The sequence below is a fragment of the Syngnathus typhle genome, linkage group LG5 (assembly GCF_033458585.1).
Source record: "Syngnathus typhle isolate RoL2023-S1 ecotype Sweden linkage group LG5, RoL_Styp_1.0, whole genome shotgun sequence".
Classification (NCBI taxonomy): Eukaryota; Metazoa; Chordata; class Actinopteri; order Syngnathiformes; family Syngnathidae; genus Syngnathus; species Syngnathus typhle.
Genome location: NC_083742.1, coordinates 7,908,390 through 7,933,084, shown reverse-complemented (window position 1 = coordinate 7,933,084; position 24,695 = coordinate 7,908,390). Strand labels below are relative to the sequence as shown.

The 24,695-nt window shown below is 41.8% G+C and overlaps 4 protein-coding genes and 1 non-coding gene across 9 annotated transcripts in view; 2 read left to right on the top strand and 3 right to left on the bottom strand.

Annotated features, from left to right (window-relative positions):
- Nucleotides 1-7,131, top strand: part of zdhhc8b (zinc finger DHHC-type palmitoyltransferase 8b) — a 36,727-nt gene extending 29,596 nt beyond the window's left edge. The window contains exons 4-11 of the mRNA XM_061278053.1: nucleotides 806-978; nucleotides 1,067-1,169; nucleotides 1,311-1,402; nucleotides 1,528-1,660; nucleotides 1,868-1,973; nucleotides 2,663-2,769; nucleotides 2,846-3,921; nucleotides 4,771-7,131. Of these exons, the coding sequence (XP_061134037.1) occupies nucleotides 806-978; nucleotides 1,067-1,169; nucleotides 1,311-1,402; nucleotides 1,528-1,660; nucleotides 1,868-1,973; nucleotides 2,663-2,769; nucleotides 2,846-3,921; nucleotides 4,771-4,903 (1,923 nt within the window). The 3' untranslated portion in view covers nucleotides 4,904-7,131. The remainder of the gene's footprint in view (nucleotides 1-805; nucleotides 979-1,066; nucleotides 1,170-1,310; nucleotides 1,403-1,527; nucleotides 1,661-1,867; nucleotides 1,974-2,662; nucleotides 2,770-2,845; nucleotides 3,922-4,770) is intronic.
- On the bottom strand, nucleotides 6,737-10,478 carry ranbp1 (RAN binding protein 1). 2 transcript variants are annotated; one of them, XM_061278065.1, is made up of 7 exons: nucleotides 10,319-10,478; nucleotides 9,147-9,280; nucleotides 8,901-9,058; nucleotides 8,441-8,569; nucleotides 8,234-8,299; nucleotides 7,690-7,793; nucleotides 6,737-6,941 (listed from the first exon to the last, which is right to left on the bottom strand). In XM_061278065.1, exons 1-6 carry the CDS (start codon nucleotides 10,331-10,333, stop codon nucleotides 7,711-7,713), a joined length of 585 nt encoding a protein of 194 aa, XP_061134049.1. In that variant the 5' UTR covers nucleotides 10,334-10,478; the 3' UTR covers nucleotides 6,737-6,941; nucleotides 7,690-7,710. The 2 variants fall into 2 exon arrangements, with proteins under 2 accessions (XP_061134049.1, XP_061134048.1); XM_061278064.1 differs by having other exon boundaries at nucleotides 6,737-7,793.
- Nucleotides 7,916-8,044, bottom strand: LOC133154874 (small nucleolar RNA SNORA77). The gene has a single exon (XR_009714555.1). It is a non-coding gene; the product is annotated as a small nucleolar RNA SNORA77 (small nucleolar RNA).
- trmt2a (tRNA methyltransferase 2 homolog A) lies at nucleotides 10,445-16,407 on the top strand. 4 transcript variants are annotated; one of them, XM_061278059.1, is made up of 12 exons: nucleotides 10,445-10,569; nucleotides 12,562-13,084; nucleotides 13,159-13,267; nucleotides 13,941-14,122; nucleotides 14,379-14,493; nucleotides 14,595-14,710; nucleotides 15,015-15,126; nucleotides 15,253-15,375; nucleotides 15,543-15,618; nucleotides 15,691-15,807; nucleotides 15,878-15,974; nucleotides 16,053-16,407. In XM_061278059.1, exons 1-12 carry the CDS (start codon nucleotides 10,533-10,535, stop codon nucleotides 16,228-16,230), a joined length of 1,785 nt encoding a protein of 594 aa, XP_061134043.1. In that variant the 5' UTR covers nucleotides 10,445-10,532; the 3' UTR covers nucleotides 16,231-16,407. The 4 variants fall into 4 exon arrangements, with proteins under 4 accessions (XP_061134043.1, XP_061134041.1, XP_061134040.1 ...); XM_061278057.1 differs by having other exon boundaries at nucleotides 10,457-10,569; nucleotides 12,473-13,084; XM_061278056.1 differs by lacking the exon at nucleotides 10,445-10,569 and adding an exon at nucleotides 11,806-11,954 and having other exon boundaries at nucleotides 12,473-13,084.
- Nucleotides 16,408-16,475: 68 nt separating this feature from the next.
- dgcr8 (DGCR8 microprocessor complex subunit) lies at nucleotides 16,476-24,691 on the bottom strand. The gene is made up of 14 exons (XM_061278052.1): nucleotides 24,541-24,691; nucleotides 23,305-24,247; nucleotides 22,798-22,960; nucleotides 22,496-22,638; nucleotides 21,659-21,998; nucleotides 21,364-21,561; nucleotides 21,099-21,200; nucleotides 20,885-20,983; nucleotides 20,153-20,235; nucleotides 19,932-20,032; nucleotides 19,662-19,768; nucleotides 19,374-19,501; nucleotides 19,081-19,194; nucleotides 16,476-18,577 (listed from the first exon to the last, which is right to left on the bottom strand). The coding sequence occupies exons 2-14, from the start codon at nucleotides 23,980-23,982 to the stop codon at nucleotides 18,494-18,496; spliced, it is 2,340 nt and encodes a 779-aa protein (XP_061134036.1). The 5' UTR covers nucleotides 23,983-24,247; nucleotides 24,541-24,691; the 3' UTR covers nucleotides 16,476-18,493.
- Between the last annotated feature and the right edge of the window lie 4 nt (nucleotides 24,692-24,695).

Genomic DNA, 24,695 nt, shown 5'->3' with positions numbered 1-24,695 from the left:
TCCTAACCACCGCACCTCCGAACAGTGTGTGCTGGAAAATGATCCTGCCATTTAATTGTTTTGAAAGCTATTCATTAACTTTATGCAATTAGTGTGGTTCAAGTGCAATTTTTATAAGAATCTTAACACAAAAATGTATCAATGCCAAATGCATGTATTAGGCTAGAATAGTGTTTAGTGTCACTCTTTACTTTTCTTCACATTATTTGTAGAACTACACCTAAATCTCGATTTTCCTCGCTTTGATCCTACGCGACTTTCTGTCCTACGCGGTTTGGTCATGGACCTCTTCTTGTTTTTTGTGATAAATACATTTTCAAGTAGTATTTGAAATGGACGATATTAGGACCATATGAAGCTAAACGACTAGTGTGTAAACCATGGGTGTCAAAATCAAAGCCCAGGGGCCAGATACGGCCCACCACATCATTTTATGTGGCCCACAAAGACAAATTGTGCATGGACTTGATGTGTCAATACTAGAATTACAAATTGCCTTCACTTTTGAAAAATAGATAAATTGCTAGCAATTTTTTATTACCATTCATCTTTTTAAATAATTAGAACACTTTATACTAGTCTGTGATTGTGTGGGTGACAGATGGCAAAAGGACCCCTTTGGCTGCCCAACAACATGCCTAGATAAAAACAGATAAATTTTACTTTTTAACTCGTATCCCACAAATGCAATATTAATCAGACTGCCGTGTTTAAAGTAGTCCATGGGCACATGCAACATATCATTGTAAAGAACTTTTTGGGGTTGATTTCCCCTTGAAATAAAACGTGTCTTTCTTATTCTTAGGACTTTGACCATCACTGTCCTTGGGTCAACAACTGCATTGGACGCAGAAATTACCGCTACTTCTTCCTCTTCCTCCTCTCTTTGAGCATCCACATGATGGGAGTTTTCACCTTTGGTCTCATTTTCGTGCTCCACCACCAAGAGAAACTGGGAGCTCTGCACACCACCATCACGTATCCTTTTAACAATCCCTTTACCACTTTTTGATCAGTTGTTTTGTGAGCTAATATTTTTTGCTTTGCTTAACCGTTGAACACTCAGATTGGTGGTGATGTGTATCGCAGGGCTTTTCTTTATTCCTGTCATGGGTCTCACGGGTTTCCACATGGTGCTTGTGGCGCGAGGTCGAACCACAAATGAACAAGTGAGGGGACACATTGGATTAATAGGGCTCCCAAATACAATAATGGAATAGAAAGAAAAGGAACAGTCGATGTTTGTCATAATACCGGTCTGTGCTGAAACATGATGGTCAAAACTCTAAACAATGGTTTTTGTTCCTCAGGTAACGGGCAAGTTTCGTGGAGGAGTAAATCCCTTCACTAGAGGTTGTTGTGGCAATGTTGAGTATGTCTTGTGTAGTCCTCAGGGGCCAAGGTAAGATGCGTGGGTGTGTACGCGTGCGTGTATGTCCGCGTGTGTGTGTGTGTTGCATGCATACGTGTGTGTTCTAAAATGGTAGACGATGAAAGGGATCACGCTTTTTGTCTTTTACAATGCAGGTACATATTTGACCCACAAAAGAAGCCCCACCTCAAAATTCAACCTCCATTTATTCGACCAGACCTCTCAGACAGGCAAATCGCCGTCAAGGTCAATGACAATGGCATCCATGGCACCATTATCAGCTCTAAGGTGAGAGTTTTATACTCAATCTACAGCTTTTCCCCCTTTTTATTGCCGCATGAGATTAAATTGCAGCATGTGCCTGCCCGATATGCTTGTGACTGCGATTGCGCCACCAAGACAGATAAATTTCTCCCGCCAATATCCACACTATCACACCTGTTGTTCAGCCACCTGCTCAAGGATGTTCTTGACACTCTGTTCTTGTCCGCATAGTCCAAATGTAGCCTCGATGGCCTGGATGAAAAAGAAACGCAGCCGCCATTGCCACCGAAAGCTGACAGGTACAACCAGCTGAAAAACCATCTGACCTCCAGTGAGGGTAAGAACCACCAAAATCCCACATCCCAATTCTCCGTCCAACTCGTCAATTACTATTTAGACTTTACACCACTGCAAAAACTACAATCTTGGTAAATAATGTTTTCAATGTTGCTCTTGTATTGGATCATATCACAGATTGTGCAGGTATACCTCCATCAAGTATCTGTGGAGTGTCCCTTAAATCCCAGCCTCTTTGGCTCTGTGCGGTCATTGTGTTGTTTATGCAGCGGTCCCTGTGCAGTTGTGATTTGTTGCTTTTAAACCTTGTGAAATATCAACGTCATTAATCTCGTGTTGGCACACATGCTCGCACGAACACATGGTGGGTTCCCTCCAGAGACCCCGTGTCTTGGTGCATTATGTCAGGGAGGGAACAGTTTGCCCTGCCCCAAGGAGCAACACTGCAACCTGGTGGTAGTTTTATGTACTGCAGCAGCCTGCCAATCTCTTGTTCAAACACATCAACAATCAAATTCTCTCTCTCTCTCTCTTTCTCTCTCTCTCTCTCTCTCTCTCTCTCTCTCTCTCTCTCTCTCTCTCTCTCTCTCTCTCTCTCTCTCTCTCTCTGTATCACTTTGTCTGTATCACTCTCTCTCTGCATTGTACTGAGTAATTCATTTGTCAACAGCTGATATAATCTTGGTAATGTTCACAATCTTGCTTTTCTCTGTGTTTATCGATCTGTAGAAAGCTCACTGTCTGGTAAGACCCACCCGTCCACTCCAGCTATGTACAAATTCAGACCGTCCTTTGGCACCATGCCGAAAGTCCACTATCATACTGCAGGGGACAAGGTAAAATTAAGGCAAACTACAAATAAAGGCATCAAATAAATGCATCTACTAGTCATGCCTTGTGTTTTCTCATCAGATTGTCATGTCCGATGACCAAAATTCCTCAGCCATCTTGGAAGAGGGTGCTCGTGGCCACGACTATCGATCTGAACCAAACTTAGATCTGCCAGAGTACACTAATGCTCCCCTTCACCGCACTTTCAAGTCCTCCCCTTTCCAGCTGGACTATGACCCGCTCAACTCTCGGACTCATAGCCTGAAGCAGGCTCACCAACGATTGGAGAAGGGTCAGCTGGTGGGTCTGCAGCCTCAGACGGTCACCTCAACCCCTTATAAGAACGTCTTTTCTCCCAACACGCTCTCCAACCGTAACGGAAGTCTATCCTATGACAGCCTGCTGAACCCCAGTAGCACCCCACCCACCGCCAGTGAGTGCTTGGCCCACCGCGGTGTGCCTCCAGTAGGGTTCCACTCACCCTACCTGCCCACTAAAACGTGCCACAGGCGGGATCCTGAGATGCAGAGACAACAGGTTACCGCCACCTACAGTCCAGTTTTGTCATCCAGGGTGGTGGGCCGTCACTCTCCTCACCTTCGGGACAGGGACTCATCCCCAGTGCGCTACGACAACCTCTCCCAAACAATCATGGCCTCCATCCAAGAGCGGAAGGAAATGGAGGCAAGAGAGAAGCGCCACATGTTACACGGGCATTCCCAGACGCATATCTATGCCCAGGACTCTGGTGTGTTTGAGGGCCCCGGGGGGTATGGCCTCCCACCAAACCCCTGCTATCCGGATGGCCCTCGCTGTGCCGGTTCCAGAGGGCCGACACCTCCGGCCTATGGAGGCTCCAGGGACAACCTAATGGGGGTCGGGCTGAATTACGGCCAGAGAACCCCTGTCCTCTGCCAGGCCGGCTCCACTATGGGCCGAGCACCTCGGACTTCATCCAGCTCTTTACACACAGATCACATTAGTACCAACAACAACCTTGGAAGGGTCTCAGGCCCAGAGGGCTTTTATCGCTCCCCTGCCCACCGCCCCCACCCCCACTCCCCTGCCATGCACCGATCGCCATCCTACTCCCAGCAGAAACTCTCGTACATGAGTGTCCAGGAGAGGATGGACTCACCTCGCCTGGGGGGGGCAAGGTATGAATCCTAGCCCTCTGGTACCGCATGCATGCCCTGAGCCAGGAAGGGAAGGGGGGTTGGGCTTACGCAACTATCCCCTCCTGCCCCCATTGACTTCCTGAGCTCTAGTCTGTACCTCTTTCAAGCATGTAGCATTAAGTGTACAATGTTTTTGTCTTACTGTTTATTTATCCATGAAACCCTTTACCATTCCAGTTTCATGTGCTTCCAGCTGTCCGAATTAAGTGCTCGCTGAGTCTGCAGATATAATTGTGACGTAGAATATTAGGCATTATTCAAGTCTCCAATAACTCGTTTTTTAAAAATATTGTATTGTATGACCGGGCAAGTAGCCACAAGATGACGCAAAACTCCCCGGCAAACTCTATATTGCTGTCCGGCATACCGAATCCTGGAAAGTTGAGGAGTTTGCGAGGGATTTGCGCCACCTTGTCATGTAATACGCCGTTCCAAAACTGAGTTCCTGGACATTTTAACATTCATTTTAAGATACAATCTGCAGGCTCAGCGAGCACAAAAACACGAATGGTAAGGGGTTAAGTTTCATCTAAATTCATCAATGTGTTCTATGAATGGATTATTTTCTGCCTTAGAAAAAAGTTTTGTATTCTTCAATGACTGTCAGATTAATAAAGTTGCGACTTTCCATTCCTTCTTCTTTTTGCATGTCTTTACATATTCATGTGCAACACTCTTGCTTCTGCATTTCCATTCCATCTGGACAACTGAGGCATGTTCTTCCAACCCTTCATCTCTTATTCTTCACTCTCCATAGACCAATAACCTTTGACTTGTGTAGCATCTCTGAGTTGAACCCCATTCTGTTGCTTTTTTCTTTCCATTCAGAGAGGCCATGAAAGTTAATGGCCAGATGGATTGCCACCCCAGTGCCAAGGGTGTCACAGGCAGTCCCAATCGTCACGGTAACGTCAAAAAGGTGACTGGGGTGGGAGGCACCACCTATGAGATTTCGGTGTGAGCAAGCACGCCGGATTCACCTTCGGTGACAAGAACCATGTTTAGTTTTTCTTATCCTTTGTAAAGCAGCTCAGTTATGTTAATTGTTCAAACACAGGATCTGTCTGCTGCTGTGTGGTTGTCATTTGTTTGACTCCAATTATCAGTGATCCTCTGTATGGGTGAGTTTTCTTTTTCCCCCCCGTTTCATACTTTGGTCATTTTAATGGACCAAAAGATTGTATTCTCTTAGCTGTAGTGATGTGACCGGGTCTAAATGTCCTATATTGTGTACATGTTTATGCTCCAGCTGGTGCTTCAGTTGGAACAAAATGCCACTGAAGGGGGCAGGGGGGAGCAAACATGAACATCATTGTAAGACTATTGCTCCTCAAAGACTGACACCCTCCCTGCTTGGAGAAGAAGGCAACAATTTAAGGTGCTTCAAAATACCAGGCCCCTTAAAGTACACCTGGCACCTTTGCTTCATATCCAATGTATTTTTACTTTTTTTTAACCAAGAAGGTTCAATTTGATACAATGTCTCCCGCTGTGACTGAGTTACAAATACTTAGCTCATGTTCCTTTGGACTCTAGAAGGTGAAGGTTTCTTGTGGACCATCAGATTACCTCATACTTGAGGAGTTTAACAACCCAACATTTCACTGACAAACTTGTTATGTTTGTTGTCTGGTTCAGTGTTGGCTTATCAGAGGAATGGAAGACGTACAGTACGCTGGTAGTTAAATTATGACCAATTCTTTATAACCAGTAGTTTAATATAAACATTTGAATAATTGTTTGGTAAATTTTGTAGACTGTATGGCCAACATATCTCAATTACTTTTCCATGTGATCAATTATACAATTCAGCCAAAAGGGCTCATAGACCTCCATGTAAAATGGTATTCCAGCACAAGATTATAAAACAATGTGATGTGATATATCATGTATATCATACATATATAATATATATATTTAGTGTATATCTAATATATATATTAGATATATATATATTAGATATACACTATATATATCAGTTCTTGGACAGCCAAAGTCCACATTGGTTTAGCACATCATCAGTGTTCTCTTCCTCGAGATTTGTCATGAGATGTTCGGTCAAGTCTTTTCAGTTTTCTTTTTGAAAATATGTAGACCAGTAATGTGATGTACACACACAATAGCTGTCTGGTACAGCAAGATATCAAACAGAAAAATGCTTTGGAATTAGGGCTAACTGAATTTGATTCAATATGACAGACTTAAATGTTTGGTATGTTAAAACTCAGCCATTGTTGCCTTGTAGTAGAATGATGTAAGGCCACACCAGGTGCAGTGATGCCACATATAGCACATTGTGTGAAATGTTCATTTGAATTGTGTTGAATTGAGAGTTAACAGAGTGCTAACATTAAAAATAGTTTAAGAACTCATTCGAACTTCCAAACCAGTTGGCGCATACACAACACCGGTGTCCTTCCCTTATATACGGTACGTACTGCCATTGGCCCAACTGTATTTCAGAGAGTGGACCTCATTAGTACACTTCCCAAAATACTGCCAGAAGTCAACAATTACCCTTATTCCATCCACTCAGAGCTCATTTACTTTTGATAGACTTAAAATACAGAGTTCATCGTATGAAAGCCAATACTATCTATGGATGTTCCTATTTTTGTGAAGAAGAAACCAGATATGTCAATAAAATGTCATTTGAGCAAATTATACTTTAAAATGCGTTCATTCTTTCTCTGGGCAAGACAAACAAAAACAGTGGGGAAAATTATAATGCAAGGAATATAAGCAGAGAACGCCAAGCCCACTTGTTATAATAATGCTTAAGTGGATGCAAAAGTGGTTGACAGTGTTTTATTCAAAGCTGGAAGAAACATTTCCAATCATTTTGAGTGCAAATGAGAAGCAACATTTCATCCATGTACAAGTATTTACAGATGCACTGGCACTTGGATGCATTTTTGAGGTTCAGAAATGGTTGGTGAGAAGAAATAGAGGTGAGCAGGAAGGATGGCTGGGGACAGATTTCACATGCCTGAAGTAATCTGGGAATGTTACAGAGAGAATTCCTGTTGATGAGAAACTTCAGCTATGGCAAACCGTTGATTTTGGACTTACTAACGTTCAGATGTTTGAAACAAAATGACATTTAGACTAAGTGCATCTGATGGCCCTAAACTGCAGTGACCCTAAGCTGATTGGCCCCACATTTATGTAATGTCACAATGGGCCTGAGCGGGGAGAAAAAACATCTACATGTCTCCACTGACAAAAAATGTATTTACTTGATGCCAGGAACAGCAAAAGCATGGACAGGTCAAGAAAGCCCGTTGAAATGCATCATGGGATGTAACAGACAATGCTCTTCTATGATGCCTGGTCCCTGACCCTGTGCTGCTAACAAGCAGGCTACATAATCCTCTTCCTCACAAAAATAATAATAAAAAACCAAAAATCCTAAATACCCCAATGTGGGAATCATCTCTATCACAAGCCTCTTCACAGTTTGTCACAAGTAACATTAAAGTGTTGATGAGCATAATTGAAAAGTGTGGCATTCCAAGATAAGGGGTCAGAAGAAAGGTGGCTTCATTTTGATACTTTGATTATTTTACTTGTTTGTTCAAAGTGGTATTAAGGACTTGTGAGGCAAAATGGATCATTAAAAAAACTAATATGTCAAGTGTCCAAATTCAGTTCACTTAGAGTCTATTGTAGAAAAAGAGGAAAACGGTTCAATTGAAGACCGGTATAGAAAGTTCTTGCTTCTCAACTCTTTTCCTCAGCCTTCACCTGCTTGGTCTCCTCTTCTTCTCAGTCTTTTTCACCTTCGTTCTTGTCTTTTACCGACAGCTCTTCCAGTTTCTCCACCACTTTGATTGCACTATCAGCCTTGTCTGTGTTGAAAACGAGTCACAAAAAGTCAAGTTTGTCTCAAACGCGTACACACACCGGCTTCATCATTTCCAACAACGTTTGCCTGCTGGCGGAAGGTTATTTTACAACCAGGTGTGATCATTTTGTTGTAGCAGAGCAAAGTGAGACAGGATTTGACGCAATCCAGTCGGGTGCTCCACTCTGCATGTTCATGTAGCAGACATAAAAAGTCCTGAGCTGGAGTCAGCAGCAAAGAACAGAGTGTGTCTGCTGTTAATATGGATAATAGAGCTAACTTCAACCCGGTTCACACATCCGCCTCAGAAAAAAGTACAATTGTTGACTCAACATGAGTGTTGGTTAAAAAAAATATTGGCGTTGTATTACAAAAATATTAATGTTAGTGCTATTAACACTTGGTGAGTTGCTACAACGTAGGAAATGAAAAATGCTTATATACCTGATCCATCTTTGTTTTTGATCACACCTTTGCATTCATCAAACTTCACTTTGAACTTCTGCGCATCTGCGGAGAGAATAGGATTAATTCATTCAAATCACATTACATTGACAAAAACGAACTTCTAAAGAATGCAATTCCGCATCTAGAGGGGGATTTGGACCAAAAGCAGATTCAGTTTTGGACAAAAATTTGTGTGTGGCTTACTTTCTGCATTTAAAAACCGGATGGCCAGAAGTTCGGGTTTGGGTTCTTCATCAGCATAATCTGCTAGTGTGTTCCACACCCAGGCTCTGTCGCTGCCAGCGTTGGGCTTCAGCTCCATCATTGGTACAACTGGTATTCACAAGGAGAACCGCATGAACATAGATTAGAAGCAGGATGAATGACTATAGTGACATAGCTGCATTTTAATTAGCCAAATATTTTTCCATTTCTTTTCACTTGCACCACTCCAGTAAAATCATGCATTCTGATCTGAACAGACAATATACTTTTTGACATGTGATGAGTTGTTGACACTATAGATGTCACTGCGTGTGCGAGGATTGCAAAAGCATACAATGCAACATAGTTAAGCATTTCTCAAATTTGTTTTAAGCACTTTCCAAATTCGCTACTGATATGAAATGCAATGAAATGAGGCCCAAACAGTCATTAGACTCACTCTGATGATTGGCACAAAGCTTCAAAGTACGATCTCTCCTCATCAGAAGGCGGATTGTGCCCTTGTCTTTGTGTCTGAGCAGCTTGACATCACCAGTGCCTCTCTCCTTCCACTCAGGGGGATCAATTTCAGAGGCAAACCGGTAGAGTTTAGCTCGCCTGCAACAAAAAAAAAAAACCATTGATATCCACAATAATGACAAAATGCAACACATGAAAGACTGATCAGACTAGTATTGCTACGTACATTTTGAAAAGTTCCTCTTCATCTTCTTCTAACGTTTTCACTTCCTGCTCAGGAAGGTTCACGATTGGTTCAAACTGAGGGTCATGATTGGTGTCTTCTGGAATTTCTGCAGTGGTTTCATGCTCTTCTTGGTCCTGATGGTGACAGACAAGAATTTATTATTTCTGACGCCTGCTGCGAAACTGTTGTAAGAGTTGGACTTTGATGCTCATTTTTTAAAATTAATCAATAAAATAAAAGTTTATATCAGTCATATATCGGGCAAGTCATGGTGGACAGAAAACCATCAACTAAGGAGTGGCCAGCAGCACTAACAACCCCCCCCCCCCCCAAAAAACAACCCCGAACCACTGACTACAAAACGTAGACATTTACACAGTATATAAAACAAGTGGGTTCCTTGAAAGGTACACTAATTTCCTTTATTTATTTTTAAAGTATGTGTAAGGGATAAGTTACTCTAAAGTTAGCTCGTCTAGAAATGAGGCCTTGCGCGACGATGCTAGCAATGTGCTTTAGAAACGTGTGATAATAAAAGTCATTGACCGGCAAATTGCATGTCGTGAATTTATTTAGCCAGTCTAATCGTATAATCGAGATTGCGTAATCTGCCAGGTATTGTGAGAAACACGCTGATACATGCTAACATTAGCTTGATTGCAGCTAGCATCTGTTGTGCCTGCGGACAATGGCAAGGAAACCTTGCTAAGGCCAGTTCATACAACCGTCATAACCCAAACACTTGGTTGTACATAAGTGCGACATGTAGCTCAAAGGACTTTGGCAAGCTTGTCAATATTCAAAGAATAATTTAACATCGATGTAGCCATTAGCATCCAAACACGTTAGTAATGAGATTTGTCAGCTAGCGGTGACATGCTCACTGGCTGCACATTTGAGCGCTCTCACGAAAAGCACCTTAAAAACGCTTGAAAGTCAAGTCAACCCTCACTCACGGAAAAAGTTGAGCATAATATCTTATTCTTTTTAAAATGTGGGTAACGTATAGCATGAACTCCGTCAATTAGCTTTGGTAGCATCGCCAACTCATTGTCGGCAGTTTGAGTCGCAGAATCCTTTCCAACTTCGGCCAATTAGTATTGGTTTACTCCACAAATTCTCATTTCAAATCAATCAGAACCCTTTCGATGACAGACTAATCATGACCTCACCTTTGGGTCAGCCATAATATTGTAGATGTTTTCAGATTTTGAAGTTAACTTGAAGATTCAAATCCCAAACTGGCCGCCGTTTTTCCTCAACTCCTCTCACTTCCTGTTGCAGGTTTCGCGCGCCGAATTTGCCCATTGCGTCATCACCATCCGACGTACGTCGGGTGGCCAGGAAATACTTTTTCTGTAGTTACACATTCCCAAGAAACAAAACATGAGATATTCTTCAGTCAATTATAGCAACACCGTTGGTGAGTTTGTATTGATTGGATCTTATTGTTATGTAATCTGTTTTCCATGTAAAAAAAAGTTTTGTCTTATTAATCATCATCATCATCATCATCATCATCATCATCATCATCTGTTACTCAGATGGTCGAGTGTAATAATACTGTGCCCGTCTGAACATTTTTTCACATTCCTACCGTTCCTATATAGAAATAATAATATTATAACATATGTAATATATTACAATATTATAGTTTCAACAGGCCCCCCACTTTTGAAATACATGAGAAAAAGAGACCTCATCGGAAAGTAGCAAATGCGTGTACCACTTTAAGAAAGTTCAAAGTTCACAGTCAACGCTAGTGTTGACTCGTCAGTGAACGATCCGTTTGAATGAACGACTCCTTTCAGTGAACGAGAGCGAACGAATCATTTCCTAAAGTGATTCGTTCTTTTTTCAGTTCGTATGCCTTCAACCAGTAGGTGTCGGTAATGCGCATTGAAGCTGGTTCCACCTCGCCGTAAAACAAACTGAAGAAATTGACGTCTTCCCGTTCACGAACGAGTCGTGAATTGCATTTCCCGTTCACCAACTGAACGGATCTGTGAGTGAACGAGTCAGTGAGTGATTTGTATTTCTAGTTCATCGCGAGAACGGATGAGGACAGAGGCGTAGCCAGGAATTTTTCCAATAGGGGCGCACGCCCACAGGAAAAAAAATCTAGCATCACCCACGCCGTTCGCTGATCGCTAAAACAACATCCGGGTCGGGGAGGCAAACGGTGAATGGATAACATCGCGCACATAGAACAGCGCAAGCACATTCGCGCAAGACCGAAAGAAAAAAACGGCATGAAAATGAAGAATCGAAAAAGCTCGATTTTTTTTAACCGGGGCGCAGGGAGTCCGAACCGGGGCGCCGGCTTAGCTACGCCTCTGAGTGAGGAAACGAATCCTGACTTTCCAGTTCGTGAACGAGATACTGGGTGAACTATCTTCCCGTGCATCAACGGATCAGTCAGTGAACGTGTTGAGTCTCCTGGCGTGAACTACATAAACCAGAATGTAGATTTACGATTTGCCAAGGAAAGAAAGAACCACTCACTAAAACACCACTTCTTTTATGCACGTTTTCTCCAAGCTAACGGCTAACTTTATTGCATGAAGGGATGTGCCGTTATGCAACAACGGGGAAATTAGGCTTCTCTTTGAGTAATCTTGATTTTATAACACTTCGATTCCTTGAACGATCCTTTTGAACGAATCTTTTGAGTGAACTGATTCTAAAGATCCAGTTCACTTAAAATAACTGGAATGCACATCACCGGTCAACGCCACGTGGTTTCAACAACATGTCGGCTACCGGAATCTTTACCGTGTGATGAGACGTACCACAAGAAGGTTTAAGGTACCACTCCAATTTTGCTGATATTCTGTTTTGAACAGCCAACTCTGTTGCTTTCCAACGCTAATGTATTAAAAGTCTTTTTTAAATGAAATGTTTACCCCCATGTTTGTGTTGAGTTACATTCGAAATATAGTTTACTCGCTAAAGGTAAATGACAGATGATCGTGACAAAAGTTAACACCTAAACAAGGTGAATTAAACAACTTTTTAATATCATGAATGTGACCTATAACCTGCACAAATCAGTTGAATCAAAATAAAATCATTTTGAGTGGGGGTGTTGCTGTGCTCAGATGTCACATTCAAACTCGTGTTGAATGGGAGTCAGCAGAGTTACCAGGATTTGGACAACTTTAAATTCAACTAGGTCTCATAAATCGATCATCAAAAACGGTTATTGATTAATTTGCGAATCATTTCGTAGTTGATCAATTCATCATTTCAGCTTGAATATTCACTATGTTTATTGTGTGTTTCTTATTCTTAAAACGAGTAAATACTTTTTCCCCCGGCAATAGTATCATGGCAGACTGTAGTAGCAACCCTGTGACTGAAAAAGCCCCCCCGGAGGAGAGGGACACAGCTGACCTCCCCACTGACTCCTCAGATAACGTTGGCACTGCAGGAGAAGGTGAGGTGGCATCGGAGCAGAACATATACGGCTACATCAAGGAAGACCTTTTTACGTCCGAGATTTTCAAAGTGGAGATCCGGAATCTGCCCAAGTTCGTTGGCTTCAATGACCTGAAGAAGTTTCTGGCCAAGCATGGCCTCAACCCACACAAGATCAAGCTGTTTGGCAAGCAGACGTTTGCGTTTGTCACCTTTAAGAATGAGGAGGAGCGTGACAAAGCCATGAAGATGGTGCACGGCATGCACTGGAAGGGCCAGGTGTTGAGCGTCAGACTGGCCAAGCCTAAAGCCGATCCCATTCAGAGGAAGAGGAAGAATGAGGAGGGTGAAGGTTTGGGAGGGCAGCCTCCTTCCAAGCGAGCAGAAGGTGATGAGAAGGAGGAGCCGCTTAGCGTCCAGATCGCCAATGCGGTGACTCCCCTGTGGAATGTTCCCTATGAGGAGCAGCTCAGGACGAAGGAGCAAGATGCCGTAGCGGTTCTGCAGAGGCTGGCCAAGTGAGGGCATGTCATCTGTTTCTATGGCAACCTCGGAAAAAAATTAACTGACCACTATGTTGTTTTCCCATTAGAGAAATTGCAAGCACCAACAAAGCCATGGTGCCCTTGCTTTTTGATGTCAAAGGAAAACACAACAGAATGTGCTGTCCACTGGAAGCAATTCATCCATCCCCTTCACAGGTTTGTGTCAGAACAATATATGTTGCGGAATTTCTGTAATGGACATATTGTGTTTTCAGCTCAGGTGCAGTCTTTGTTTGACGGGGAATTCAACTCTTAAATTTTCTTTGTATTAGGTTCTATGCTGTGCAACTAGTAGTCAAAACAGTGTGCTGATAAATGCTTCATTCGTGGAATATAAATTAAACATGCAAATCCATCTGCTTTTTAACCACTAAAACATTTTATGTTTTGCAATTCAACAATTTTGCATTTGAATTAATAAGTGGTAATGCCTATTACATTCGATTTTTTTGGGGGGGGTGACAGTTACATTTTCAAAATCATTATATTCATTATATTTAATTATTATATTAGTTTCTTTTCATGCATCCACATACTGGTGTATTTAACATTCCAGAAACTTAAGTTATTATAATTAATAATATAATACCAATGTAGTTAGTCTAGAGGGGCCAATGGGGCTCCCGTACTGCACATCATCCTCCAATAGCACTTCCCAGCAGAATGTAAGTCACACTGTCTAATATCTAAACTATTGTAGATTGTTTAAGTCCAAGCACCATTTATTGGAATGTCTCACTCTGCTTTGGGGATACCTTTGTGGCTAAGTTTGATCTTAAATATTTTGTATTCAAATACAGTGGTGTCTAACCCTTGTGTACGCCGACAGACAGAGTACAGAAACAAGTGCGAGTTCCTCATCTCAGTGGGCGCGGATGGGGAGGATAAGACCGTTGGCTTCCGTCTGGGGAAATATAAAGGAGGCTCCTGTGATGTGGTGGGGCCGCAGGAGGCGTGCCACGTCTCAACCCAGGCCAAGAAAGTTGTCCACGACTTTCAGAAATTCATCAGGTGTGTGAAAAGAATGTTTCATTTCAAGTGTTCAAAAGTGAAACTCCTATGTATTAATTAAGCTCAAATAATACTGTTCAGAATAATCGTGCTTTGTGACTATAACAATATCCTAATGAATAAAAGATAATCCAATATGAAGAAGTTTCATAGGTTTTGTTGACTAAAATATTTGTTATTATTGTTGTGGTAATGTTGTCATTTTATGCTTTGTGCTTGATTCCGTTTGTGATACTAATGTGACCCGTTGACATAGGTCAACTCCTTACACCGTGTACAGTCCCGAAACGTACGAAGGACACTGGAAGCAGCTGACTGTTCGGACCACCAGGACCAAGCAAGCCATGGCTGTAGTATTCTTCAACCCGCAGGTAATGAGTTTTGTTCGTAGGATAGGCACTCACATGAATTCACTGCTGTTTCCCTGGAGGTTCTGTTTCTGACTAATTGCACATGTTCAACAATTCACTAGAAACTTGACGAAACAGAACTTGATGCATTAAAGAGCTCCATGAAGAAATACTTTTCTGAGGGAGAGGGCAAAGACAGCGGCATCACCTCTCTCTATTTTGTCAAAGAGGGCCAAAGGTGAGGCGATGTAGAACACACACACACACACATACGCAAGTAAAGTCACTACTCTAAAACTGCGTATCATGTTCACTCTGGGTATTTATGATGCTCACATGTTTCATGATCTTTAACATTTAAGAGAGGAGACATAGCAAAACGGTAAGAATTTGACAAGAGGGCACGTGATACTGCGCTACAATTACTTTGTACTTCGTTTATTATGCAAGCTGTAAAGGCATCTAATGTTAAAGTTGCAGGTTTGTGATTTGATGACAGGTACATATTTATCAATAAATGAAATTTCTCTTTGCGGCCAAAGGAAATCTCCTAACATGGAAGATTTGCCTTGTGAGCTGGTGGCAGGAGATTGCTGCATCCATGAGGAACTTCTTGGTTTGAAATTCAGAATATCTCCTCATTCTTTCTTCCAGGTAAGAAACCTTTCTGCCTATTACTTAGTATCCTTGGTGTTCCTGTCGACGCTTTGAGGTCACTTTCTCAAGAACAGTTTCAAAAGCTCATGTTGATTTTCTTCTATCTTTTGTGCACCCTGGTAGATAAATACAGCAGGAGCAGAGGTTCTGTACTCTACTGTTGGGGAATGGGCGCAACTGGATCAGGACAGCACGGTTCTTGATGTTTGCTGTGGGACAGGAACTATCGGCATTTCTCTGGCTAAGGTAATGACTGGGACATCCGTGTAGTTGTGTAGACTCTGCAGCTTTGTGGCGCTCATCATTTGAGAGGCCAGTACAATTATACAGACTACTGCTAAACAATTGCTGAGTGACAAATGTGATGCCCAGAAACAAAAATAACTGGTGGTTGTTTTTTTTTTTTTGGGCAGAGGGTCAAGAAAGTAATTGGAATTGAACTTTGCCAGGAGGCAGTGGAGGATGCTCGAGTTAATGCGAAACTCAACGGTGAGTGTATGAAAAGTGAATTTCAAGTGCTGTTTGTTAGAAATGCTTGCTTTTCATCGTTTTCAACTGAAGGGCTCAGCAATGTTGAGTTTCACTGCGGGAAAGCTGAAGTTTTGTTCCCAAGTATTCTCAATGCTCACGTGTCGCCAAACCTGACGGCCATTGTGGATCCACCAAGAGCAGGCTTACGTAAGTTTAGAAAACTTAAAATGTCAAAATGGGATGGTTAACTTTTAAGGGGGTGCTGTCTTAATTACAGATTCCAAGGTGATACTTGCCATCAGGAGAGCGGAGAATCTTAAGAGGCTGATTTATGTGGCGTGCAATGCCAAGGCGGCCATGAATAACTTCATTGAGTGAGTTTTTTAACATTTTCATATAGCCAAATCCTCCATGTTTACTATCAGCTAATTTTTAAACAAAATGCTCTATAGCCTGTGCAGGGCACCCTCCAACAGAGTTCATGGAACACCGTTCCAGCCTGTACGAGCCACGGCGGTGGATATGTTTCCTCAGACGGCGCACTTTGAGATGGTTCTGCTCTTTGAGAGAGTGGAGTATAACTCCCAGCGGCAGACCAACGATCCAGAAGAATCCATATGTTCATCTTGAAAAGTTCCCCTGCAAATGATGCTCAAACATGCATGTCTAATGAAACTGAACAGCTTTTTTTTTTTCTGTTCTATGTAGAGCTTAACAACAACAAAAATTGCAGATATTGTTCTTTTTCCTTTTACTACTTAATTTGGGCTGTCTATTTTTTTTGTAATAAAACATTTCCAAAACATTGTTTTGGGACCTACTAAATTATCATACAACGTAATAATATTTCTATGGTCTTTTGAATACCACAGACATTAGTCAATACATTTTATTTTGCATAACAAACATCACCAGTCATGAAGTTCCTGTTACAATACATACTATACTTCATTCTGTAGGCAACACCGGCCCAAAGAAGTCACTGGTGCAAGTCAAGAAAGAGCATAACATGTACAAGCAATTCTCACACTGAAACACTTAACACTTATACATGATGAAAGAAACAAAATCATTAAAACTAACCAAAATCTCAGCCTCACAACTGAAATAGAGAAGCCAAATACTTTAATGCACAGCAGTTTTCTATTTTAGCATCTTATCTTTTACAGATATTCTTTAAATGGTAAAGTTTGCAGCAACATTAGGTAGTCTATAAAATGCATATGACTGGATTTTAGGCTTTGGTATACAGTTTCAGAAGCTCGTGTTGGACTAAAATGACGTGACAGCCTTCCAAGTAAAATTTTCATGGTTGCATTCTGCACAATATATTGTATGTATACGTACTGTCCTACGCAGTCAGCTGTCAGCATAAAGGTAAACATACAAAACTGATACAAAGTAGATAAATACCTCAAGTCATGCTGTGGACATACTTATCTTTTAAAAATAGTAATTTGCTAGGTAAATGCTTTATTTTGGAAGTGAGGACTTGGTCTTTTCACGCAAGTTTTAGGTCCAATCAATACACCCAAGGCCCTTAGTGAAAAGGATTAGCTAAGGCAACATGTAGACCATTTATTTAAGTTAAGAACACCAAAATACAACGCTAACGAAATGTTAATTGGTGTGCACGGCTTAAATATCCAAACAGTGTTGACAAGTCCCGGCCGGGTCATACCAAAGACTATAAAAATGGGACCCATTGCCTCCCTGCTTGGCACTCGGCATTAAGGGTTGGAATTGAGGGGTTAGTTCACCAAATGATTCCCGAGCTTGGCACCGCTGCTGCACACTGCTCCCCTCTCCCCCAGGGGATGGATCATAATCACACGGGGATGGGTTAAATCAGTGCTTCTCAATTATTTTCTGTTACGCCCCCCCCCTAGCAAGAAGAAAACTATTCGCGCCCCCCCTCCCCACCGTGACTATCCTAACTTGTCTTGTAAGTCGTAAAATGTTGCACTGTCGCAAAGGTGACAGAAGTAACAATGAGAGCGCCACTGCCCTCTGCTGTAGTAAATGCGCAATTACACTTTATTCTAGTACTGCCAAAAAAAAGCCTGTTCCCTAGGGTCACACGCGCCCCCCCAGATATAGCACCCCCCACTATTTGAGAAGCACTGGGTTAAATGCAGAGGACAAATTTCACCACACGCAGATGTGTGTGTGACGATCATTGGGAATTTAATCTTTAATCTTTTAATCTTTAAGTAAAGACTGGTAAAGAAATGACTGTGGCGGGGGAGGCGGGCTAAAAAGTCAGCAACAAATCTCTTGGACAAACACAAGTGCATAACAATTGGTCAATTGTTATACCTACTCATCACACCACATCACGTTTTCAAGCATGCAGACCAAGACAATTTGGAAGGGGAGCGAGGAAAAAAAAAAAAAAAAAATCATGAATCAATAACGTACTCCACCATACTAGCCATAACTAAAGCCCATAAAATGCAAGTCACTTGTTTCCCAATAATGGCATAAATACAAGTAGTCCCTTTCAAATTTGTTACACACTAATAAAAACACAGGTGCTGGTATTGAAATGAAGCTATTAAGACACTTGAAAACAAAGCCATGGTAGGTAGTGGTTGTTACAGTCTGATGTGCATGCATTGTATTTGTACAATGTTTCTAACATGCCATCTTAACTGCACCCAGGGTGACTTTCTCCTTGTACCAAAGATGGGATGGATGCATCTAGAGAGGTAGATGGTAATTGCGCTATGGTCGGTTAGTGCATTTTGTCCTACCCTGATGTCTACCAGCCAATCTAACTACACACAGACGAGAAGCAAGCAGTATGACGTAACATGGTCTACCATCCTATATGGCAATGACGATGGGAGCGCTGAAAGAGAGTGAGTGTGGAGCCTGGCTAGCTTTCTGGTTAGACATCAACAGTGCAGAGAGGTTCACTTCCCGGCTGGGCCGATTCCATGATGGTCATCTTGGGTTTTTTCCTTGTTTCCTCCTAAAAATACAAACATACAACTATGACGCTTATTCTTCAGTCAATACTGAAGGCCCTATTCTAATCGTAAAATCGGTGTGTGTACTCTACCAAAATCAGAAAATGGACTGACAACAGCAATAGAAGACTTTTGGGGTCATTAGCACCCCATTCACCCAAAAGTAGCAGGAAAACGTGTGTAAGGGCCATGTCACTGGTGACGTGCAGAGAACAAAGCCGGGACTGTGCCATGTTTGGATACGCATTTATGCAAGGGAGAGTGAATCATGAAGTTGGATATTTAGATGTTCTGAGCAAGATTGAGGAAGGAAAAGAAAATCTCCGAGTTTTTGTGATTAAAAACAATGAAACCAAGATATTTCAAAAACGTTCATCATTGTGACATACGACTTTTACGACTCAGTAGAGAGGGGATCTAAATGAATATTTATTATTAATAATAAAAAAAAAAATCTAGCTAGCCTTTGATGGCTTAGGATATAGTTTCAACATTGAACACTTACCCTTTGTGCTGCCAGTTTCCTCATCTCTTCTTGCAGTTTATTCAAGATATGAAGGTTTGGTTTATTTTTTTTAGCAAACTGCTGCAGCTCAATCACACTTTTGTCTGAGCTCTCCTATACAATGGAAGAGGTAGAGCAGCGTTACTGAGACATTTACGCAGCACGCTCGCCTACTAAATTGTGGTGAGCAGCCGCATGCCACAGTGAGGTGAGTGACCGTAATGGACTGTGAGCAACAGTGCTCTGGACAATAATATGAATTCAATCATTACTCTATGATAATTAAAACCTACCTTCTTGACCATCTTATTACTCTCTCGGCCATACATTCGTAGCAGTGAGCCCCAGTTCTTCACATGAGGATGAAGCATTTGCAAAATCTTCTGAGATGCTAACTGTTTGCCAACCCTCTTGTTCTTGCCTGGTTGCAGAGATCAAACAAACGTGAAACGTGTGCACTTTAGTCATCTGACGTGCAAAAGTGTCAGCAATGTAAGCTTAACAACACACAAAAGCCATCTTAAAATGACTCCATGTATTGCAGTCATCACAGAAAATGTGTCAGAAAGGAAATCACTTACACCAACCACGCACAGTATGCTTCCCACAAGTCATGACATATTCACTCTTCTGATTCTTCCCTGGTATGACCTCAAATTTTATGCTAGTGTCTCCCATCCCATGGTTTCTAATAAAGTGAAAAGAAAAACAATAGTTAACGTCAAGAAAGTCACAACCATCTTTTACTCAAAGGCTCACGGAGTGTAGGGAAAAAGTTTACCAAACACATCATATTGCTTTCAAAAGTACTAAACTATTGACTTTGTATGGGTGCAATATTTTCCACCCACCTTTTAAGGCACTCATGAAGAATCTGATACGGTGAAAGAAGCCCCGCTTTGTTGGTCAGCTCATACACTCTCGAGTCTTCTATACTGATATGGTTAAAATACTGCAGGGGGGGCGGGGGTAAAAAAAACACTCACATTACTCCTGCTGTTGTTTCTGATAAGAGAAATTCACCTCTACACAGTTGACGATATGCATGTTGCTAGGGAAGGGTTGGATGTACCTCAAGTTCATCTGCCTCAATTGGCTTTTCCTCAGAAGTCTGCTTCACAAAGTCAGGTATAAGGATTTCCAGTGTGGCTCTTGCTGCAGGATGCATGAGATTGTCAGAAGATGATTAAAGCCATATTTAAATCGCACTATTGTGACACCACTTTATATTAGGGATGTAACGATATCCAAATCACACAATACTGTGGGGATGTTGGCGATATTAAAAAACTTTCATGATACTGGTATATAAAACCCAATGACATTGTAGGGGGAAAAAAAACCTCATAATAATACAATATTGGCCCTTATTTAATACTAATAACTGTAATAAATGTTAGCATTTTGCGCAAAAATTGAGCATATAAGTATGTAAAATCACCATCGGATTCACGACGCATACTTACAGGCCTACTTTCTTTGCACTTGCATAATTATGAATCAAACCTCATCCGAAATAGCAGCACATTCCTGTGACTTCTACAAAACGTTTGTGCTTTTGTGCCAAACACCAGTGATGAAAAGATAGGCTTGTCTAGTCATTTTATTGTCACGTGTTCCTCTTGGCTCAGCGGCATCAAATATCACTCACAATGCTGTGGTTGTCTGAAGCGAGTGAATTTTTTTTTCTTTTTTAAGAGAGATGCGCTACTTTTAATAGAGATACGGCTGCCATCGTTACATCCCTAGTTTTTATGGTATTATGATATGCAACATCCCACAAAGTGTGCAGTTAACAAATTACCAGCTTTATTTTTGGCAAGTTTTTTGCTACTTGCAGTCCCTACGCCATAGGTGACTCCGTCTATAATGACAGATGCGCCAAAGGGTTCACTTGGGTTCTCTGCAAGGGACAAAAACATTGTTCAATGACTGGGGGGACGGAAAAAGAAGCTTTAGTCTTCAATTTATGAGTGTCAGGGAACTTTTAGATATTTTTTCCTCAAGGCAACACTTACCACATTCAAAGAAGTTGTAAACAGGCCGAACCTTAAGGACACGTTGCATGTATTCATGTAAGATGCAAACTTCAGACTTCCCATTGGGATTGATGACGAATTCTGATAAATATAAAGTGAGTTAATACACAAGAGCATGATTACCTTCATCGCTCAGTCAAAAACAAAACCGACAGAATGAATACAGATTGGAACAAAACTGGCAGTATTTTTCATTTTAACACAATCAATTTTAACACTCAATATCATTCAGCAATTTACCTACCTTTCTTAGTAGGTGCATCTTGGACTGACAGTGTAATGAGTTTCTGGTTTGCAGGTAGGATGGGTCTCTCTGATTCAGCCTGTTTCCTCTTCATATCTCTGTTAAACTGCCTTCGCTCAGCCCATGTGCGGAACTTCTTCACAGTCACTTGTTCAAAGTCAAAGCACTTTTCCAGGTATTGTCGGAAATCTTCAAGTTCTGTCAAGTATTTATAGCGTTAGCTCTGTGGTTTATTTAAAACCAGCTTGGAAACAAAAAATAAAAAAACTCTCCCTTTCAAACACCCGGGACCTACCAATGGACTCGTCCTTGCACACCTCCACTTTGGCCTTGACTTGTCCTAGGGCTCCTTGAGCGAAGTCGCAGTGTGGAGGCCCTTTAGCAGGCTGACTGTCTTTGGTGATGCCCTCACCCTCTAGGGCGGTGTCAGCAGAATTGGAGCCAGGAACATTATCAGGCAGCTCAGCTGTGTTGTTGGAGTTCTCTACATGGTCGTCACCATTTAGCCCCACGCTGGACTTAAGAGGAAACTCTTGTGCTTGACGATCCACGACGCCATTGAGTTCCTTCTCCTCATTTTCCTTCATCTTCTTATAGTGCAAGCAGGGGATGGTGCTGGTTGGAGGATCATGTTTCTAGATCATAGTGGCAGACAAAGTGGTTTAAGACAAATACTACAGTAAAGAAAAATACCCCATACCTCATCACTAAGTTTCAAAGCTGCAATTTTTAAGTTTGAAACGACTACTTTTTCATTATAGAATAGTGTGTAATATATGTGGCCCTAGATCGTATACGTATCAGATGTTTTTGTAATGTGAATACAGCCAACCAATACTCCATCCAAAGCCCAGAACAAGCTCCAAGCAGGCGTAAATCAGTGCTTTGAGGGGAAATTGAGAAATTTATTTAATCCCACTTAATACATGCCGCATAAAATGGACATTTAAGTCGATAGTAGGAATTAAGCAACACAAATGCTTCATTTATTGAGGTGATATTTAGTTGATGTCTCTGAAAATTGAAAAGACTCATCACAATTTTACAAAACACTCTTTCCAAAAAAAGGAATTTCCCGCATAAAATCTGAATTGAGCATCAAGACCTGCGGTGTGAATCTCGCCTTAGTTACCCTTATGCTGCCTGATCCAAGGAAGTAGGGTCGGGACCAAGTTACGACTCTGGTCTCTCTGTGCAGGTAGACTGGAATGCCTGAGTTGTGGAATGTCATGATCCATCCATCTGGAAGTGGCTCAGTGGGTGGACGTCCCCGGCCTAGAACGTATACATACACACACACATCACAGTTAGCAGTGATTCTATACAAATTTTTGATGCAGACAGCAGAATACTTGAGTAAGTCTCACTAAGTTTCTGTGTGGTAATTAAAAACATTGAACAGTGCATAATTAAAAACAAACAGTTGCCACTTACTTTTCATGACCGTTTTAATTTTGGTCATCATGGGTTGAACACTTCCGTCACCGTCTGATTGGTGATCGCTGTCGCCACTAAATTTGTCCTCTGCTGGACGCATCTTTTTGGGGACTGGCATGCCCTCCTCCAGCAGAGCGTCAACGTCATTGTCGAATTCCTCCTTTAAAGTTTGAGATTGCCCAAGAAGTTCGGGATAGACATCACAACATGGGACTGAGGGGACATGCGTATGAAATGCCACGATTAAACCTTGAAGAACTTGATTATTGACGATGAGGAATGACTTGACCTGTTAAAGATTTGAGGTTTGATGCCTTAACTTGAGTATGCTTCAAAATGTTTGGGCTACTGATGATGATGAATGCCATCGTTTTTTTTAAGACATATGTAGGCATCAGTAGGAAGATGTCTTGAAAAAAACTTGTTAAACAATAATCACACTTATTGTGTGTGAGATTTAAGGAAAGACAAGACACGTTGAAAGTGGTAGGAAGATGAACTTACCTCGTACGTGTAAGCCATGGACTCTCCATCTGCTTGCTCCTGTTGAATTCTGACCTCTGACTGAAAGCCGCCATTTTCTTCATCATCCATGAAATTGTCATAGACGTCATCCAACTCATCCAGAACGGCATACTCTACTTTGTCCTCAAGCTCTGTGTCAGCCTCCAAAACCCTACCATCTCCATCTGCCGTTCCTGAGCTACCTTGGCTTAGCCTCTGATCACTGGAGAAATCCAACTCACCATTCATATTGTCTAAACTATCATCAGTAACTCGCTCTTTCTCTTCACCTGTATACACAACCTTCCTGTCTTTGCGACAGCTGCTTTCAACAAAGCTAACACGGACCTTAACATCCCTTAGCAGCTTGCTATCTGGTAGAAAATTGATTACAGGGGGAGCGTGACGAGCTGTTCTGGGGCACGATGGATTGGAGTAATTGGCCTCATTTGAGGGCTGGCTACAGAAAGCAATTGTGCCAGTGCTGAGGGGCTGCTGTGGATTTGCTTCGACATCCCCTAGGGTGCATATGCATCCATCACCACCAGAGCTAACGTCCATTACCTCTGCGTCACTGGACGTTTGCAGGGGAGGTGGTGGAGGTGCTCTGCCCTCATCTTGGCCAAAATCATGAGGTGGCTCCAAAGGGAGAGGTGGTAGAACATCATCTATTTCCATTGTTTCTCTACAGAGTCTAAACTTCTTTCAAACTTACGAATCAGCTGATATGAACTAACTTGATTTGTTCTTGTAGAATGCATGCAGAAGCACATCCAGAACAGAACACGTATCAGAGATGGATATGCTAAGCTGACTACATTGTTCTTTTCATTAATGTAGACAGCTTTCAGAATCACTGTCTCAATTATTGGAAATCACAATGCATTCAGCCTAATGTAGGCTCAAGGCTGCGATCATCATGCTCCAGCGATTCCTCTGGCAGCTAAAAAACAACAGTGAGAGCATAATCAGCAAATATATAGGTCACAACCACCGTCAATGTTATAATACCTGGATAAGAATACTTGATAGTCGTGACTGAATCATATTAACACGCAACCAAGCCACATACGATGAACGTTCTCCAGGTTAGCTACAGTGAAGCAACGGGGCCCTGCTAGCATTAGCGTCAATGCTAAGTAGCAAACAAGCGACAAACAATACTGCAGTCCACATACAGTAAACATCTTAATATCAAAGCTTTTTGAGGTTACATGAGCTTGAGTGAATACTCACCTTTACATATAATGTAACCATCTCATCAGGACCTCACTACCTACGTAACGATTCACTCAGACAAATTTGCAGTGGCGCCATCTTGAAGTGCACAACCGCACACGAATTTAGCTCGGCCTCTCCAATGCCGGCTTCTTGATTATTGGTTACTGACG